At 55.2% G+C, this 16082-nt stretch overlaps 1 protein-coding gene across 5 annotated transcripts; it reads right to left on the bottom strand.

Moving 5' to 3' along the window:
• Nucleotides 1-2349: 2349 nt before the first annotated feature.
• Nucleotides 2350-16082, bottom strand: GUCD1 (guanylyl cyclase domain containing 1). Of its 5 annotated transcripts, none has more exons than XM_032309367.1 (6): nucleotides 15896-16082; nucleotides 10136-10220; nucleotides 9146-9311; nucleotides 7628-7719; nucleotides 5534-5786; nucleotides 2350-4851 (listed from the first exon to the last, which is right to left on the bottom strand). In XM_032309367.1, exons 2-6 carry the CDS (start codon nucleotides 10144-10146, stop codon nucleotides 4471-4473), a joined length of 903 nt encoding a protein of 300 aa, XP_032165258.1. In that variant the 5' UTR covers nucleotides 10147-10220; nucleotides 15896-16082; the 3' UTR covers nucleotides 2350-4470. The 5 variants fall into 5 exon arrangements, with proteins under 5 accessions (XP_032165258.1, XP_032165260.1, XP_032165257.1 ...); XM_032309369.1 differs by lacking the exon at nucleotides 15896-16082 and adding an exon at nucleotides 15143-15377; XM_032309366.1 differs by lacking the exon at nucleotides 15896-16082 and adding an exon at nucleotides 15143-15291 and having other exon boundaries at nucleotides 2350-4848.

Here is a 16082-nt window from a genome sequence, read left to right as displayed (position 1 = left end):
CAAACCCTTATAAATCAAGGGACTCCGAATAGCTTGGGGAGACTGACTCAACAGATCCCCTGGGGCTGGGGGAAACCCAGGGGCTGGGGGCAGATCCTCAGGAAGCAGTGGTCCGGATGCATGTCAGGGCAGGCAGCCAGAGAGAGACACAGAGGAGGGAGATATGAGGGGGCGGGGGATGGGGAGGATGGAGATGTCACTGGAGAGACCACTACTCTGGGCCCATGGGAGTCTTAGCCTCCATTTCCTGGCACTGAGGTTTTCCCATGAATACTTAAGTCCATGCTGGTCCCATCCCTTGGCCCCTGGGACCTGTATCTTCCTGGTTTTCTCAATTCTGTTCTGATGCTGAAGGGTAGGGCAAATCCATGATGTGCGCTCTAGTGTAGCTTGAGGCAAGTCAGCAAGGAGTGCAGGATCTGTGCTCTTCCAGAATATTGGGGCCACATGCCAGGCTTTCTACCTGGGAAGGAGAACCCCAGAGGCCTGTGGCAGCCTATCTCTAGCTCCAGAACTCAGAGTCCACTTCCTGGCTCTTTTGGCATGGGCTGGACCTACAGGGCCACCAAGTTTACTTCTGACTGTAGTCTGGGCTGAGGGTTGGGAAAGCAGCAATGGTGGGCTGGGGTTTAGCTCTGTCTGTAGCTCACTGAGCGATGACTTTGGGCCAGTTGCCCCCCTCTCTCTGCTGCACTCTCCACCTTGGACTAGATCAATGGTTACCCCAGTGTCAGCATATTTCACAGAATAACAGTATTACAAAAGAACAGCTATGGCTAAGGGATTTGGGGAAACCCTAAACGAAGGGGGTCCCCTTGCTGTAGGATTACATAGAGCCTTTCTGCACATCTTAAATCCCCCAGAGGGGACTGTAGCATGCAGTGTTTGCCCAACTGACCTGACCAGGGCACCCCATGATACAGAGCTTCTCACTGTTCTGAGGGTATTCTGAAGGGCATGCCTCGGGATGTGCTAGACAAGATGTCTCTGGGGGTGTTTCCCAGCTCTGTTCTGAGATTTCAAAAAATTTTGAGATTTAAAAAACGTAGCCACCAGACGTCCAGTGGTCCTTGCCTCCTGATGTATCCTGTGTAGAATCCCCAGTGTATTTTAGATGCAGTCTAAACATCTAAATAGAGTATTGTAGAAATGATAGGATGGCACTTCTGAGACTAGCTTATTGAAAGGCTGTGGCTTCTACTGGGTGCTTGTTTTCTCCCTTTTTCTGCATCTGTCCGGCTGCACCCAGCTCTCCCTTCCGACCTGGCCCATTGGCTCCCAGTGGGACCCCTCCCAGGAATCCTCGGCCTCTGCTATCCTCACCCGGCATGTGCTGGGCAGCCGACTCTGCCCAGTACTCCAGACCTCACCCACATTTGGCCCTCCTATTTCAACATGTCCTGCATCGCCCTTTTGCCTCCCATAATTATATTCAATATATAATTCGGGGCCGCCGAGAGGCCCCAAACCAAACCTTCCCATGCTTGTCCCAACGACGGTATGCCCATTCGGAATGGGGGCCTCTTCCCCTAGGAGGGGCAGAAGGCTCCCGCTAAAGTGCAGAGAGGGGCAAGCATTGTTGGTTAGGCACGTAGCTAGAACACCTGCTAGGCTGCCTGGCACACTCTAGCAGGGCGCCCCCGCCTCAGTTGGCCAACGCCTGGATTGAAGGCATGTCTGTAGGGCTGCTTGCCAGCTTGGAGAGGGGTCTAAGATCTCAGTCGCAACTCCAAAAATATCCCTACAGTGTGGGGCTTGGGGAGGAGCAGAGCAGCAGTCAGTCAATGAGAACAGAGGCCAGAGACTGGGACCCTACCCAAGAAGCCAGCTCTGGCTCTGTCAGCTCCCTGCGGGACCTGGGGCACGTCTGAGGCTGCCGGATAAGGCAGGATTTCCAAACACTTCCTTTTTCAGAAGTAGAATTCTTATCAAATATAACACTAGAGGAGCCCAATAACTAGCAAATAAGGGGAGCTGCTGGTTGGGGGTGGAGGCACAGGGAGGACTGGAGTTCTGGCAGCAGGATTCCCCACTCTATTGCCTCCTGTGGGCCCCCACTGCACCCTCACTCGATTCTGCACCCCCCTCCGGACCTCCTCCTGCCCAAGGCTGTGTGCCCTCCATGCCCTCTTCAAGCCATCCAGCTCATTTCTGTGGCCCTTCCAACTCTAGTACTGCCTACCTCAGCCCTGTACAAGCATGAGGAAGGCAGAACTGAAAAGCAGTAAACAGGATTCTAGTCCCAGCTAAAACCTGGTCTGGCAGGTCCACGACCTAGAGTGGCACATGCTTAAGCTGAGAATTTGGGAGGGAAACGAGAATTCACAAAGGTGGGCCGGAGTGCTGCCATGATTTTGCAGTGAGAATGTTTATTGAGAATGGCTCATTACAAACAAAATATATATATATATGTAGAAAATCTCTGCAATGCAAAAGATCCCTTTTGTCCCTGTGTGGCTGGAGTGAACAAAACCAACTGTCCAGTGTGGTTTTGCTGGGCCCCCAGCATGTGGACTGGGGTCACGGGAGCCACATGCTATGGGCACTGGTTCCTGAAATCTGGATTCTCCAGCCTTGTTTCCATGACGTGTGCGAGAACGCCTTCGCGTCCCACCCATGATCCTCCCGGGCAGATGGCACCATCTGAGGCACAGGTAGCTTTCTTGTTAATCTTCCAGACAGGTGGCCTCTAACTTGTGGCCTGCCCAGGGACTGAGCGTTTTCCACACGTCTCGCGTGAAGGACTGAGGCGCTGTGACTGCTCTCTGGGCTGGCTGCACCCGGCGAAGCCCCACCCATCATCTGAAGCTTCACTTCCTCATTGCTTTTTCCTTGATGCGTCTATTCTCACAATTTTAGCCAGATCCTTCCTGAATGAGGCCCAAACCCCATGGCTGCCACACATGGTCTTCCTGGGCATGCAACCAGAGCTCCCTGGGATCCTGGGCCACCGACATTAAGGCAAAAGAGAGAAGGCCAGTCTGAAGACACTGCTCGTCTCTGAAACCAGGGGGGCTAACCTGTTGGCTAAGCAGCTAACAGCACCACCCTTGGGGCCAAAGGCTGAATCTGGTGTTGAGGAGCAATACAGCTGAGTGGTCCGACAGCCCTTGTGAGCAGAGCCCACCGCCCTACCTCAGAGAAGCCATGGTGGGGAGGCATCAGCCAGCTGGGGGGAACAGATGATGAACAGGGTTTGCAGGCCAGAGGCATAGCACCTGCCATGACATCATGCCTTGGGCAACAGAGGACCAAGACACAGGGGGACAGGGGCAGTGCGGCTGCGGGGGCAGCCCTCTCCTTTACCAGGAATAGCTCATGAGGGGTGGGTATTCTTGGCCCCTTTGGGAATGAGCCAGTTCCCTTAGTTTTCTGGTGCAGACCTGGATTCGAGACCCAACCCCACCATAGTCCTGGGCAAACTCTCCCCAGACTGATGGCCAGATTTTGTCTGTAAGCTGGGGGGCTCTGGCACTCAGCCCGCCAGCCGTTGAGTCCTTTTCTCTTTGAAAGACAACTTGGGCTGGCTGATCTGCTCTGTGCAGAGAGGTGTCAGCGGTTCCAAAGTACCTGCAATCTTGCTATTATTGTCTTACTTGAGAGGGACTCTCACTCCCCACAAGTGAAAAACTTAAATCTCAAAAAAGCCAAACCACCTGCCACCCCTACAAGAAAGAAAAAAAAAAAGAAAGAAAGAGAAAGAAGGAAACAGCTCTAGTCTATGTCTCGTGCTGTGCTGTGTGACCCTGGGCAGGTACCACCCTTCTCTGTGAGGACAGAAGAGACCCAACATTCGGTGCAAAAGGTCCCAGCATGAATATCAGGATGGGTAGGAGGCCACAGACTGTATCCCACCATTGCCTCAGGAGTACAGGCCCGAGCATACCCCGGCACCCAGGCCTATGAGGCTTGGGGCTCCCCACACCCAGAGAATGGGCACTGTCAGGCTTAGGCTAGTGTCAGGAGGGCTCACAGGTTGGGGGGAGTCCTTTGGGACCCAGGCAGCTGCACCTGACCCTCTGGGTCAGGCGTTCTTGGAGTATGCTCTGCACTGACAGCTAGCAAGAGCCGGGGCCCCGTCTACGACCCAGATGGCCCTCCAATCTACAGTGCTGTAGTACCTGGAGGCTGAGGGGTGAGGGGTTCAGGGTCCTTTCAGCCTGAGGCCCAGCCCTCTCCAGAGCCCAGAAGCCCAGAGGCCTCGCCACCAGCCACAGGAATGCGGGTCCACTGGGAGGCGGGAGGGAGTGGCGGCATCCACCAAAGGGCACAGGGAGGTCCATAGTACTTCTGGTGGATAGGCGGGTTGGCTACATGGTCTCCAAATACATGGACACCATCCTGACAAGTGGCATCTTCAGGGCTCAAGCCCCAGGTCTGTGGCGAGACGAACTCAGGTTCTCCCCTGCCCTGGGTCTGGTTTGCAGGCAAGAAGGGCACCCACAGGGCTGGAAGTCCCCTGGGCACTGTTCAAGTCAGGTTTGGGATCCTGGGGGAGGCTGTACTCAGATGCTCTGGAGATGCCTCCAGCAACCAGCAGGTGTACAGGGTAAGTGGCATGACGCCAGGCACGATGCTGGCAGACAAAGCATGCAAGCCTCGGGCTCCAAGAACTCTCTGGGGCTTTGTCACATGGGCCGAGGCTGCAGCTCCGCATCCAATCCCCAGCAGCTTGGGGCCTGGGCCAAGGCCTCCTGAGTTGGCCCGGCTAGGGTGGGGCAGGGTGTGAGGGCCTGGGCACACCAGCCTCCTGCTGTCAGCTGTCCAAGTAGACAAAGAGGATATCCTCATCTGTGCCGTAACTGGTTCTGGCTTCCTCGAAGTTACTGATGCTGGTGCTGCACATTCCTGCTGGGGACAGGAAGGGCAGAGTGGGGTCAGAGGGTTGCGGGTGGGGGAGGTTATACCTGCCTCAGTGACACCCAGGGGAGCTGAGGGAGGTCTGACTGTGTCCCACCTGCTTGGCCACCCTTTGCCACTCATTTTCCACCCATAGGAAGCCTTCCTTGCCTATTTTAGCCTTCATGAACTCATTCTCTAACCCTCCCCCAGTTTAGCAGATGAAGGAGGTGAGACCCAGAGGGGAACAAACAGCTTGAAGACACATGGGGTAAGTCTGCTAGAGTCAGGGCAGTGGGAGCCCTTGCTGCCCCTGGAGCTGGAGCTGGGACTGGGCAGACTTCCGTTTCTGATGAGTGTGCTTGCTGGCTGTCCTGGGAAGCTTGGAAGGAGGGAGATAGGGGGCGGGGGGAGGAAACCGCAGAGTAAGACTGAGGTGGGCCCTGGGCAGTGGTGCAGGGCTGGTGGTGTGGGAAGGACAGATGGCCTGAGCTGGTGTGGCAATGACCGGGGCATGGAGGCCGGCCCGGCCTCAGGTCTATGGTTGGTCTGTGCATGGCCAGAGGAGCAGCAGATTATAGAAGCCCAGGAGGAGCAGAGGCTTTGGGGGGAAGGCAGCAAGGGAGTACGGAGGAGTCACAGGTTGGGATGGTGAATGCAGCCTGCCACCCCCTTCCCTGCTGTCCCTGCCCACCCAGCACTCACGGTCGGCATAGGCTGGATTGTTGTAGAAGATGCAGCCGGTGGCCCGGTTGTAGCCACGCAGCACGATGAAGTGGCCCTGGTAGTCGGGGCTCCGGCAGCAGCAGCGGTGGCCACTGGGGGCGAAGCAGCAGTACTTGACCGGACTGGAGCAGAGGTCGCAGTGTAGTACCCCAGAGTTCACCAGCACAATGGCCACGTGGCCCTGTGCCAAGTGCTCCTGGATGTCCTGCACACTCACTGTGCTGTGGGCAGGAGAAGGGTCAGCCAGGGTTGCTGGGCCCCATTCCCCACCTCTCAAGTGGACCCCTGCTTGGATCACAGAGCTTGGGGGCACGGCTCATCTTCCCCACTTCCTGAGCTCCTTGCAGGGAGGGAGACATCCTACTTTGTCCCTGTGGCCTGGGCTCAGCCCAGGATTAAGCATGGCACTAGTGCCGGGGTGTGGGGGCGGCGGGTAGGAGGACTCTGAGTGTGCCCAAGGACAAGCTGGCCCGGTCAGGTCCTTCCAAGGGTGGCAGGAAGAGGCCACTGAAGCAGCACATGGGACCTCACCTCCCAGCCTAGCTGGTGAATTCTTTTTTTTCCTGCTGAGCACCTTCCTTGGACAGTTACCCTAAATCACATGCGGTTTGCATTGGAAGTTGTGGGTCCAATTTAATCCCCCAAATCTGAGCCAAGTGTGGCTTCGTCAGTTTCAAAACCACGTTTCTTTGAAAGGACTGGTTTTCTTTTCTTTTTTTTTTTTCTTGAAGTCTCCTAAGGCAAAAGGAATTGTCCAGGAAGGGGCAGGTCAGCTCCTGGGGGATCCCCAGTTTGGCAGAGCTGGCTGCTCCCTGAGGCAGACTCGTAGGCACTGCCCTATTCAATGCCCCACAGAAGGCAGTACCCTAAAAATCCTTCAAACTAAGAATCCAGAACGAGCAAGGGGCTGTCGGTGGGGAGGGTTCCCTAGGCTAGGGGCCTCTGTCCTCCATAGACTCCGCAGGAGTGGCAGCATGAGCACGATGTGGCTTGGCCCAACTCCAGCCCACAGCCGAGTCATGTGGCAGTTTGGTTCGGTTGCCTCAGCCCGGGGAAACATGCCATTTTTCCATTTGGCCTTTGAAATGAAATACCTGGCTGAGTTCCCAACGGTATGTAGCAGCACAGGATTTCAACTACAGGGAAAAAGCAGGGGCCTGGGCCAGAAGGAAAAGCACTGTGCTCCATGGAATTAACTTGGTGCGGAGTGTCAGGTTTGGATCACAGCATGGCTGAGCGGCCGGCGGTGATGTTGGGCAGCTCAAACTATTCTTCCCATCCTCAGTTTCTTCACTGGATGAACAGGGACAGCACCAGCTTCCCACTCAACTAGCCAGCAAGTGGCATGTGCCACTAAATGAACATTTGGTGGCTTCCCTCCCAGCATGTGCTCATGCAGTGGATGGATGCGTGGAGACTTCTGTTTTCCAAACTACCTATTGTGTGGTAACATTATGTTAACAATGAAAACAGAAGTCATTCAAGAACAGGGAGACCTGAGAAGAGTGGTCTAGGGTAGCCCAGTAGGGATCTAAGCTGATGTGCCTGAGCCTGGAGAAGAAAGTCATCAGCATCTGGGAAAGTTACTCCCAGGTTCTGCCCAAATTCTGCTCTTACGTATAGGTAAGAGGGGAGACCCACATAAGGTCACGGCAGTCTGTGGGGAGATCTGAGGGCCAGGCCTCCCTAGAGAGCCTTCACAAAGGGCTGTCCTCTGTCACTCTCCATCACTTTGCCAGCATGTTCCTTACACTGTCCCCATTTCCTTAAGGGTTCCTGTGTTCTGTCTCAAGCTACCATTCTGCAAGCAGCCTGAGGGCTGGCTAGAGTCTGTCTGGTTCACATGTCCCTCCAGGCCATGCTTGTGATCCATCCGAGGCTACAGTTTTGTATACTGTGTAGGTCATGTAGTCCCACCTGTCCCCATTTTATGGATGGAAATAGTTAAGTCTCTGGAGGGCAAGTCCATGCCCTTGGCCACCTGGGTAGGATACCCCAGTTCTGCCTGACAGTAAGTACGTGGGTGAAGCAAGCACACAAGGAAGAATGAGGGGAGGCTCACCATTTTTCCACAAGCACCTTGCAGGCCTTGGCTTGTGCAAATAGCTGATTCACCCGGGTCTCCTCCGAGTCAAAGTGCTTCCTGTAGAAGGACTAAAGAGAGTAGGGCCGGTTGGAGGGGCCACCTGTCCTGGCTGCCCTCACCCCCATTTAGATGAAGTACAGGGCCCGTGATGGAGTAAAAGATGGTGAAAGAGGGGAGAAGCCCAGTCTACTAGGGGCACGTGATGGCATGTGAGGCATGCCTGAGCAGAATGCTGCGTGTCTTGAACTGGCAGGGTGGCTGGCCAAGCACACAGGACCACACAGAGGCCCAAGGATGACACTCAGGAGATGAGCAGGCAGCCAAGCTCAGGTCAGCTCTTCAACTCCCCCAGCAAGGCTGGTCATCCTGGGTTGTGTTTCCTGTGGGCACCAGCAGGAGTCTGTGGTAAATGAGCAAAGGGGGGTGGCTGAGTCCACCCAGATGTTCCTCCATAGTTCGGCTTAGCAAGGTGAGGTCCAGGGAACATACTTGGTTTGGTGTAGGGGACTACAGGGGGCTAGAGCCCCTGTCTGTGGGGGAGGCAGGAGAGACCCTGCTCTTGGGCTCTTTTCTCTGCCTCGCAGCTACAGTGATCAAGCCAGATCCATTAGCCTTCCTCCCCTGGCCTGGAAGATTCAAAGGAAAGTTAGGTTGACTGGCCCCGGCCACCATGTGAGAATCCTCTTGCCAACGAGGCCAGCAGAGACCCTGCTCTGCCAAGTTTTGGAACCTGGGCCAACATGTGCCTCTACAGCAGGCAAGACTGGCTCTAACTACATCGGTTGGCAGGGGTTGGGGTGGGGTGGGGTGGGGGAGTGGGTTGTGCACTGGTATCATGGTGAGGCTATCATTTTCTTTTTCAAAAAGAAAAAAAATAAGGAAGATGGCATGTCAGTTTTTCTTCCGGAATACCAATTAGACAGCTTGAAGCCATCTGTCCCTATGACAAGAAAGAACATGGGCAAGTGGTGGCAGGGTAAGGTCAGAGTGACATTCTCCGAGGCCCTGGGCACTGAATGACAGGAGGGAAGGATGCAGAAAGGCAGCCTGAGATGCTTGTCTGTACACCACCCAGTGCTCTCAAAGGCAGGCTGCAGGAATCTCACTGCTCAGATGCTTTGAGCAGGCCGGACCCCAAGGTCACCTAGTCTGGCTAGATCAAAAGTCCTGCCCGTAGCGTGTCTGCTCCTGTTCCCTGGTCTCTGAGCACTTGTGTGTCCACTCAGGTGTCCGGGCCTTGACCATACCCCACTTTTATTTATTTATTTATTTGATAGACAGAGATCACAAGTAGGCAGAGAGGCAGGCAGAGAGAGGAAGGGAAGCAGGCTCCCCACTGAGCAGAGAGCCCCATGCGGGGCTCGATCCCAGGACCCTAGGATCATGACCTGAGCCGAAGGCAGAGACTTTAGCCCACTGAGCCACCCAGGCGCCCCGACCATACCCCCTTTTGATTACTGGACCTGGGTGAAGGCCTGGTGACTGGCTGCCTACCTGGTTCTTGTAGCCCTTGTCAACGCCCAGGGTCTGAGTGCAGAAGCGGTGCCGCACGCCAAAGTGGCGCATCAGATAGGCCAGGTCAATGGTCCAGATGCTCCTGGTGAGTCGTAGCTCCCGCAGGGCACTCTCAAACTCACCATCGTCCAGCGGGCCCAGGTACCTGTGGGTGGACGGGCTGCTGAGGTTGGCTTACTTACACAGGGAAGCTGGTTGGGGTCACCCTCCTCCAAGGGGCCAGATAGCCACTATCAAGAACTCCTACTCCCCAGAAAATTCCATACTTCATCAGGAAATCCTGTATCATCTACTTCTTGGGCATGACCTGACGCTGTCTGGGGTACCATGTTGGCCCTGGAGGCAAGGATTCTGCTTCTTGAATCTCCTGAAGGTCGTATAACTTTGGGTAAGTTGCCAACCTCTCTGGTCTCACTAGCTTCATTTCTAGGATGAGATGCTTGGACCACATCAGAGGTTTCCTAAGAATTAGGCACAGAACCCTTTTGCTGAACATTATCTGGCCTGGATTTCCAGGATATAAGACAAGTAAGGGACAGGTTACTCTGGGATTCCTGGAAGTTGCCTGAAGTCTCCTACAAGGAGATGGCTACAGCACTCTATGCTCTGATGATCAAGGTTCCTATGATATTCACACAGCCTTAGTTCAACAGTAGGCTCCCTAGTGACACAGTCTTGCGGGAGCCTGAGGTTGGACGGTCCCATGTCCCAGTGATGGGGTCACTCTGTGGACCAGGCCCAGGCACCTAGAACTTCTCTGGCTATCCCCAGAGCCACCACCTGGAAGGCCTTGTCCACCTTTTGCCTGCTCTTGTAGATGCAACCAAGTCTGGATGGAAGCTGGGCCTCCTGTAAGGCCCAACCAAGAAAAGCTATATGGATGATGAATCCCACCCAGGTCTCTCCCTGTTTCTCCTTCCAGCCAGAGCAGATGGTATGGATGGAGAGGACCTAGGCCTGCCCACTCACCGCAGCACCATCTTGGAGCAGGCCAGGCCACAGTCCCAGTGGTAGAGCTGCTGGATGATGGGCACGGGCAGCTGCACAAAGTCTCCTATGAGGAAACACAGGGAGGTCACAGACCCTTGACATTGTGCCTATCACTGCCACCCCCCACTGAGGCCACTGTCACTGGCTCCTGCTCAGATCCTATAGGGGCTGTTCAGGGGCCAGCAAACAGCCTTTCAGGTGCCCCAACCCATTCTCTTTACAATGGCAGTAATCTCTCCCAAACACAGTCAGAGTAGGTCAGCCCCACACAAAATGCTCCAGTGGGTTCGTTCATGTATCTCTTAGGACAGTGCCTTCATGGTTGCTGCCCCAGCACCCTGTGCCTTCTTACCTCCCCTCGTCCTCACTGGGCCAACCTCTAGGCAGAACCTTTTCACCTGCTATGATCCCTTATCCCCCAAGGCCCTTGCACACCTCGTCCCTCTGCCTGAACTCTCCCAGTGCCTGACCTAACTCCTGCCTTTGGCTGTCACTTCTCCATCATGCATAGCCCCCCACTACATGCACTCCCAGCCCTACAGGCCTCTCTCTGAGAACACTCTTTTTGGCGGAACCTCCAAGGAGGCAGGGCAGACCCGTGGAGATGCTTAGCAGATATTCATGTCTGAATTCATGAGGTCCCTGGAGGTTTGCCCAACTCCAAAGCCCCCCAGGGCCACCAAAGTGTGAAGTCCACAGTTAAAGGAAGGGAGACTGTCATGTAATCTGTGTATGTGCGATGTTAACCTAGGTGACCTCTTGGTCTGTTCTTTTTTTTTTTTTAAGATTTTATTTATTTGACAGAGAGAGATCACAAGCAGGCAGTGAGGCAGGCAGAGAGAGAGAAGGAAGCAGGCTCCCCGCTGAGCAGAGAGCCCAATGCGGGGCTCGATCCCAGGACCCTGAGATCATGACCTGAGCCGAAGGCAGCAGCTTAACCCACTGAGCCACCCAGGCGCCCCTCTCTTGGTCTGTTCTTGCCAAACAGTGTGGAGGAACAGAAGGGGCCTGACTTCGGCGCTTTAGCCCCAGCTCTGTCAAAGCCTGGCTGTGGGCTGAGCAACTGACCTCACACTAGACTGAGTCTGGCTATCTCTGAAGTGGGGGACTTTGGTCTGATTCAGTCATTCAATCAACAAATATTTCCCAAGAGCCTAGCACCTGGCATGTGAACTGAAGATGTGGTGGTGAGTGACAAGAACAGACTCCTGTCCTGGTGGTCAGGAAAAACAAGCAAGGGTAAAAGAAAAACAGAGGGCTAGGCTGGGAAAATGGGGGGTGGGGGAGGTGTGCCTTAGAGAGTGAGAGTCAGGGAACATAAGACAGAAGGGAACAGCATACGATGAAGTGCTAAAGCAGGGGCCAGCTGGAACGTGGCCTACTAGAACCTCCTACTCTGGAATCCCACGAATCTGGACAAAGTTTAGAGTCTGAAAAAATGGGAGAGACTCCCCTTCAGCAATCACCACTCACTGCTCATCATGACACTCACCCAGCATGTGAAAACCCAGCCCACATTGTTTCTGCATCTCGAGGGTGGGTGGGTGGGTGGGGTCTCTGGGGTCTCTCTCGAATCCACAGCTTTTGCTGTGCAGAGCTGCCCCAGAAGCCAACTTGCCATGCCAGGCCTGGTTTCCACTGCAGACAGCAACCAGAAGGGCCCTGATGTCTGTCTTGGCCTTTCAACCTGCTGGCCTTGTCTGGGCAGGGCCTTGCCTGGAATGGAGTCCCAAGCTCCTACTCTCCTTTGTCTAAACCCTCCCCAGCCTTCAAGGCCTGGCTCAGATGCTACCACTTCCAGTGCCTGCTTTGCTCCCAGGCTGGCCACGCCCTTTCCCTCATCTGTGCTCTGCTAGGCTGGAGTGCACTCTCCGGTTCACAGGTAAGGTTCTTGCTTGGAGCTTGTTTGTATCCTGTGGAGGATACATACATTCCCAGCACGCAGGGACCTGTAGCTGTTCCTTCACTGCCTTGTGCTGGCCTTCCTCCCTCCACTCTCCACCTCCAAGGGCATGCAACAGGGCCTGCAGATGGCAGGATGGCATGGGTGAGCACAGGCCATCTGCTAGCTGAGTCACTTGAGGAGAGGCACTTGGCCTCTCTGTGCCTGCTTCTTCCTCTATGAAATGGACCACCATAGATGGCAGCCTGCAGAGTGTTATGGGCACCCGGGGCAAGAGCGCATCGCACGTACTGACGTGAACCCTGCCCTCCATCTAGAGGGCCCTGGTGCCCTGAGCCCAACTGGGCTGAGGCTTTGTTCTCTCCTTTCCCTGACCCCAGATGCCTCTAAAAGGAACCCAGGCCATCACTCAAGGCCTTCCCACAGTTGCCTCTTCCCAGGGTTGTGGATTCAGTTCGGAGGGCTCTGTCCAGCCTGACTTCTGCCTATCCTCTGTCCCAAATTCCACCCCCAGCTCCTCTCCCATCTGTACCCAGTAGCCAGAGGAATCCCAGTCCCAGTTTCCCACTGCTCTTAGAATAAAGTTGTCACTCCACACCATGATTTGCTGGGCCCTGCCCAACCCAGGCCCCACCAGCATCACCTTGGCCCTTACACTTCACTCACTCAGTTCCAGTTACTGTGGGAAAACCATCAGCCTTCATTCTACCCCTCTGTACGTACAGCTGCCTCTGTCTGGAACTTTCTTCCCCTGCAGCTCTTGAGGTTGCCCCTTTTTGTCATCGGTCCCAGCTCAAATGTTTCTCCTCTGAGAGGCTTTTTTCTGACTATGACTTTGAGGGGGAAGAGGGTCCCCCTTCCCTTTACCATACTTGGCAAAATGAATGAGAAAAATAAAACAGAGATACTCTGTCTCCCCACAAGATTCTAAGCTTCCTGAGGACGGGGAATTTGCTAATCTTGTTCACTGTTACTGCCAATGCATAGTATCTGAAGCTTAGCAGTAACTCAACAAACATTTCTTTGAAGAAACGAGCCTATTTTTTTTTTAAGAAACAAAATTATTACACCCTCAATGTGTGCTATGGTTTGGGGACACTAAAGATGACTAAGTCCCAGGTCTTGTCCTCCAGATTCATATGCTAAAATAAATCCCCCCAATGGGCTTAGTGGAGAGAGAGCTCTATGCAAGGTACTATTTATTCTCTCATGATGAAATGCCTCCCTTTTGAAGAATCCTTCTCTGTGGCCAAAAACTGTCTTTTTGTTTCTCTCTACACGGGCTGTTTACTCCCCAGCCTTTGCTCTTGCAAGATCCCTTAGTCTGGAATGTTGTCTCCCATTTCCCAACAGCCAAATGCTCTGGTCTCTTTCCGTCTGAGCCCTTCAATATGAGTATTTCAGGGGATCATGTCTGCCTTCCCCACTGGACAGACAGAATATCTCAGTGGCAGGCAGGGACAGGGTTGTATGTGCCTTGCCGAAGCCCTTGGACCAGCGCAGGCACTCAGACATGCTTGATGCATGGAAGGTGTTTTTCCAAAAAGGCCTTATCCCTTGCAGTGCCCAGGCCTACTTGTCACAACAATGCCCTAACCCCTCCCCCAAGCTACCAAACTATAGCCCCTCTGTTCATGGCTCCCTCCTTACTCTGCAGCCGAGGCTCTGGCACCAGCTAGCTGGGTCATCTTGATGGCCAGGCTTTGACTCTGTCTGTGCCTTTCCCTATTCCCAGCTGTAAATGTGGCACAGGATAGCTGCTCCTGAGGGTCCTTGTGAACTCTGCTGCACCTCCTCTTCTTGCCCTGATCCTAGAATCCCTTGATCTTGAGGCCCTGTGAGGCTAAACACTTCCACATGGCCATCCCCAGTCTTGGCATGGGCAGGTCAGTTCACAGGGATCCAGAGATACTCCTGTGGGGGGCTGAAAAGGAGAGACAAGGCCTTCCAAGCCCAGAACTACTGCCAGATGTTGATGCCTGGAGCCAAGTGACTGTCTCACCTATATGTAGGGTCTGCCTGTAAGGCCCTGGCCTGGCTTCATTTGGCAGCTGTTGCCAAAGAAGGCAGGCCCTGGATACCTAACTCCTTTTAACTCTATCTGCTCCTGTGCAAAAGGCGCTCCAGCAAGTAACAATGGTAACCTACTTTACAAAAGGGTCCTTATGAGGATTAATGAGGCACCCCATGTAAACAACTTAGCAGTGTCTGCTCATGGAAAGCTCCCTATGAATGTGAGCTATTACTTCACTGGGACTCAGGAAAGGCAAATGTCTGGTCCGAGATCACAGAGTTAGATAATTGGAAGAGTAGGGATGTAAATCCCGTGATAGCATCAGACCCTACGATCTGCAATATTCACAAAAGAGACCACTCCCTGGGCGTGACACCAAGGTCCCTGATGTCTTGGGGTGGGGTCCCACCTGCTCTTGATCTCTCTGATGAGTTGGCACCTCACTTTAGAGTTTACTAGCACTTTCTCTTTCTCAGCAACCCTAAGAGCTGGAATCATTGCTTTCCCCCTCCCCCACCTAGAGAAGCAAACTGAGGCCGAGGGCACTGAAGGTCAGTCTTGGTTTCTGCCCCAAAGGAACTCAGGCCACCTAGGGGCAGAAGGAACCCAAGGATCAAGAACTACAGTAAGACAAAATGCTAAGTCTGGGAGGCCAGGGTAAGGGGCACATCCATTGCTCTATGCTCTCAGCCAGTTCCCTGTCCTTCTAGGCCTCAGTTCCCCCACAGTTCCCCGGAAGGAAGGTGGGATCTCCTAAGGCGCTCCAGCAGGACTTTACGCTTCTGGGGAAGGTGCCGCCCTTGCCCCGCAACCAGGACCCTCCCACCACCACTGACTTCGGAGCTGACTGGGGTCCCAGCCCTAGGACTATCAGTAAATTCCAAATGACCCGGGCTGAGGGTTGAGCAGCCAAGGCGGGAGTGTATACCTGGCCAGGTATCGCTCAAAACTCGACAGTCCGGCCCGTGGCAGCGGTCGACCCAAGGTCGCGCGGCTGGACCCTGCCTGCACTAGGGCGGGGTCCCCCTCGTTCCCCGGGGTGAGGGCCGGGCCCTGGGGAGACACTGACCGGGCTCGAGCTGCGGCCCCGCTGCCTCCTCTGTCCTCATGACCCGGGCCACGCGGGGCGCCCATGGCCCCGGCCCGGCGCCGGCTGCAGCTTCGGCTTCGACTGGGGCGGGAGCCGGGCTGGTGCGTGTCAGATTCCTCCTCCGCTGCCACCGCCACCGCCACTGCCGCCGCCACCACCAGCGCGGTAGGGAGAAGGGGAGGCGGCGGCAGGGCTGCCCCAAGCCCCGCCCCGCCCCTTCCAGGCTTCGGCTCGGGGCCCCGCCCCTTCCTTAAACCCCACCCCGCGCTGGGTCTCGAAGAAGCCCCTCCCTTTCAATTCCCCAGACTTCCATTCCTAGAGGCCCCCAGCCTCCGGATCTAAGCGAGTCCTGGCCATTGGCAGTCTCGGCTTCTGGTAACCCCGCCCCTTCCTCCGCCCCCCCCTTCGCGCAGACGCGCAGGCCCTTTCGCGCCTCCGCTCCCCGGAAGCTCCGCCTCTTCGCCTGAGCGCGGCCCCGAAGCCCTGCCTTTCCACCAGCACTGGTTCCCCAGAGACTCTTCACCTTACCAAACTCCGTCTCTGCCTGGCGGTACTTCTCGGCCACCCTCAGGCCTAAGGCCAGGTCCTATCCGCACACCGCGGGGCTCCGGGAGACCTAACAGTACTCGGACTTCTTTGAAGGACGGCCGTAGGCCTGCTCCCGCTCTACTCTAAACCTCTTTCTCTATCCGGACGGTGAGATACCTCGCCTTAAGGAGGACAACCCCTTACCTGGTGGTGCCGGGTTCCAAAGGTTAAATTGTGAGGGTAGGTCCTGGCCCTCAGCCCCACTGCCTGTTGCCCCCGATCCGCGGGCCCAAGCCCCAGATCCCCGCCTTGCCGTCTAGCCTGTCCCTGGTGCTAGGTGCTTGGAAACGCGAGGCCCCCGCCCCCGCCTTGACGGCCTGAGGATCAGTGT

This window comes from Mustela erminea, chromosome 13 (genome assembly GCF_009829155.1).
Source record: "Mustela erminea isolate mMusErm1 chromosome 13, mMusErm1.Pri, whole genome shotgun sequence".
Lineage (NCBI taxonomy): Eukaryota > Metazoa > Chordata > Mammalia > Carnivora > Mustelidae > Mustela > Mustela erminea.
The sequence above is the reverse complement of the archived record's forward strand: the minus strand, read 5'-3'. Positions and strand labels throughout refer to the sequence as shown.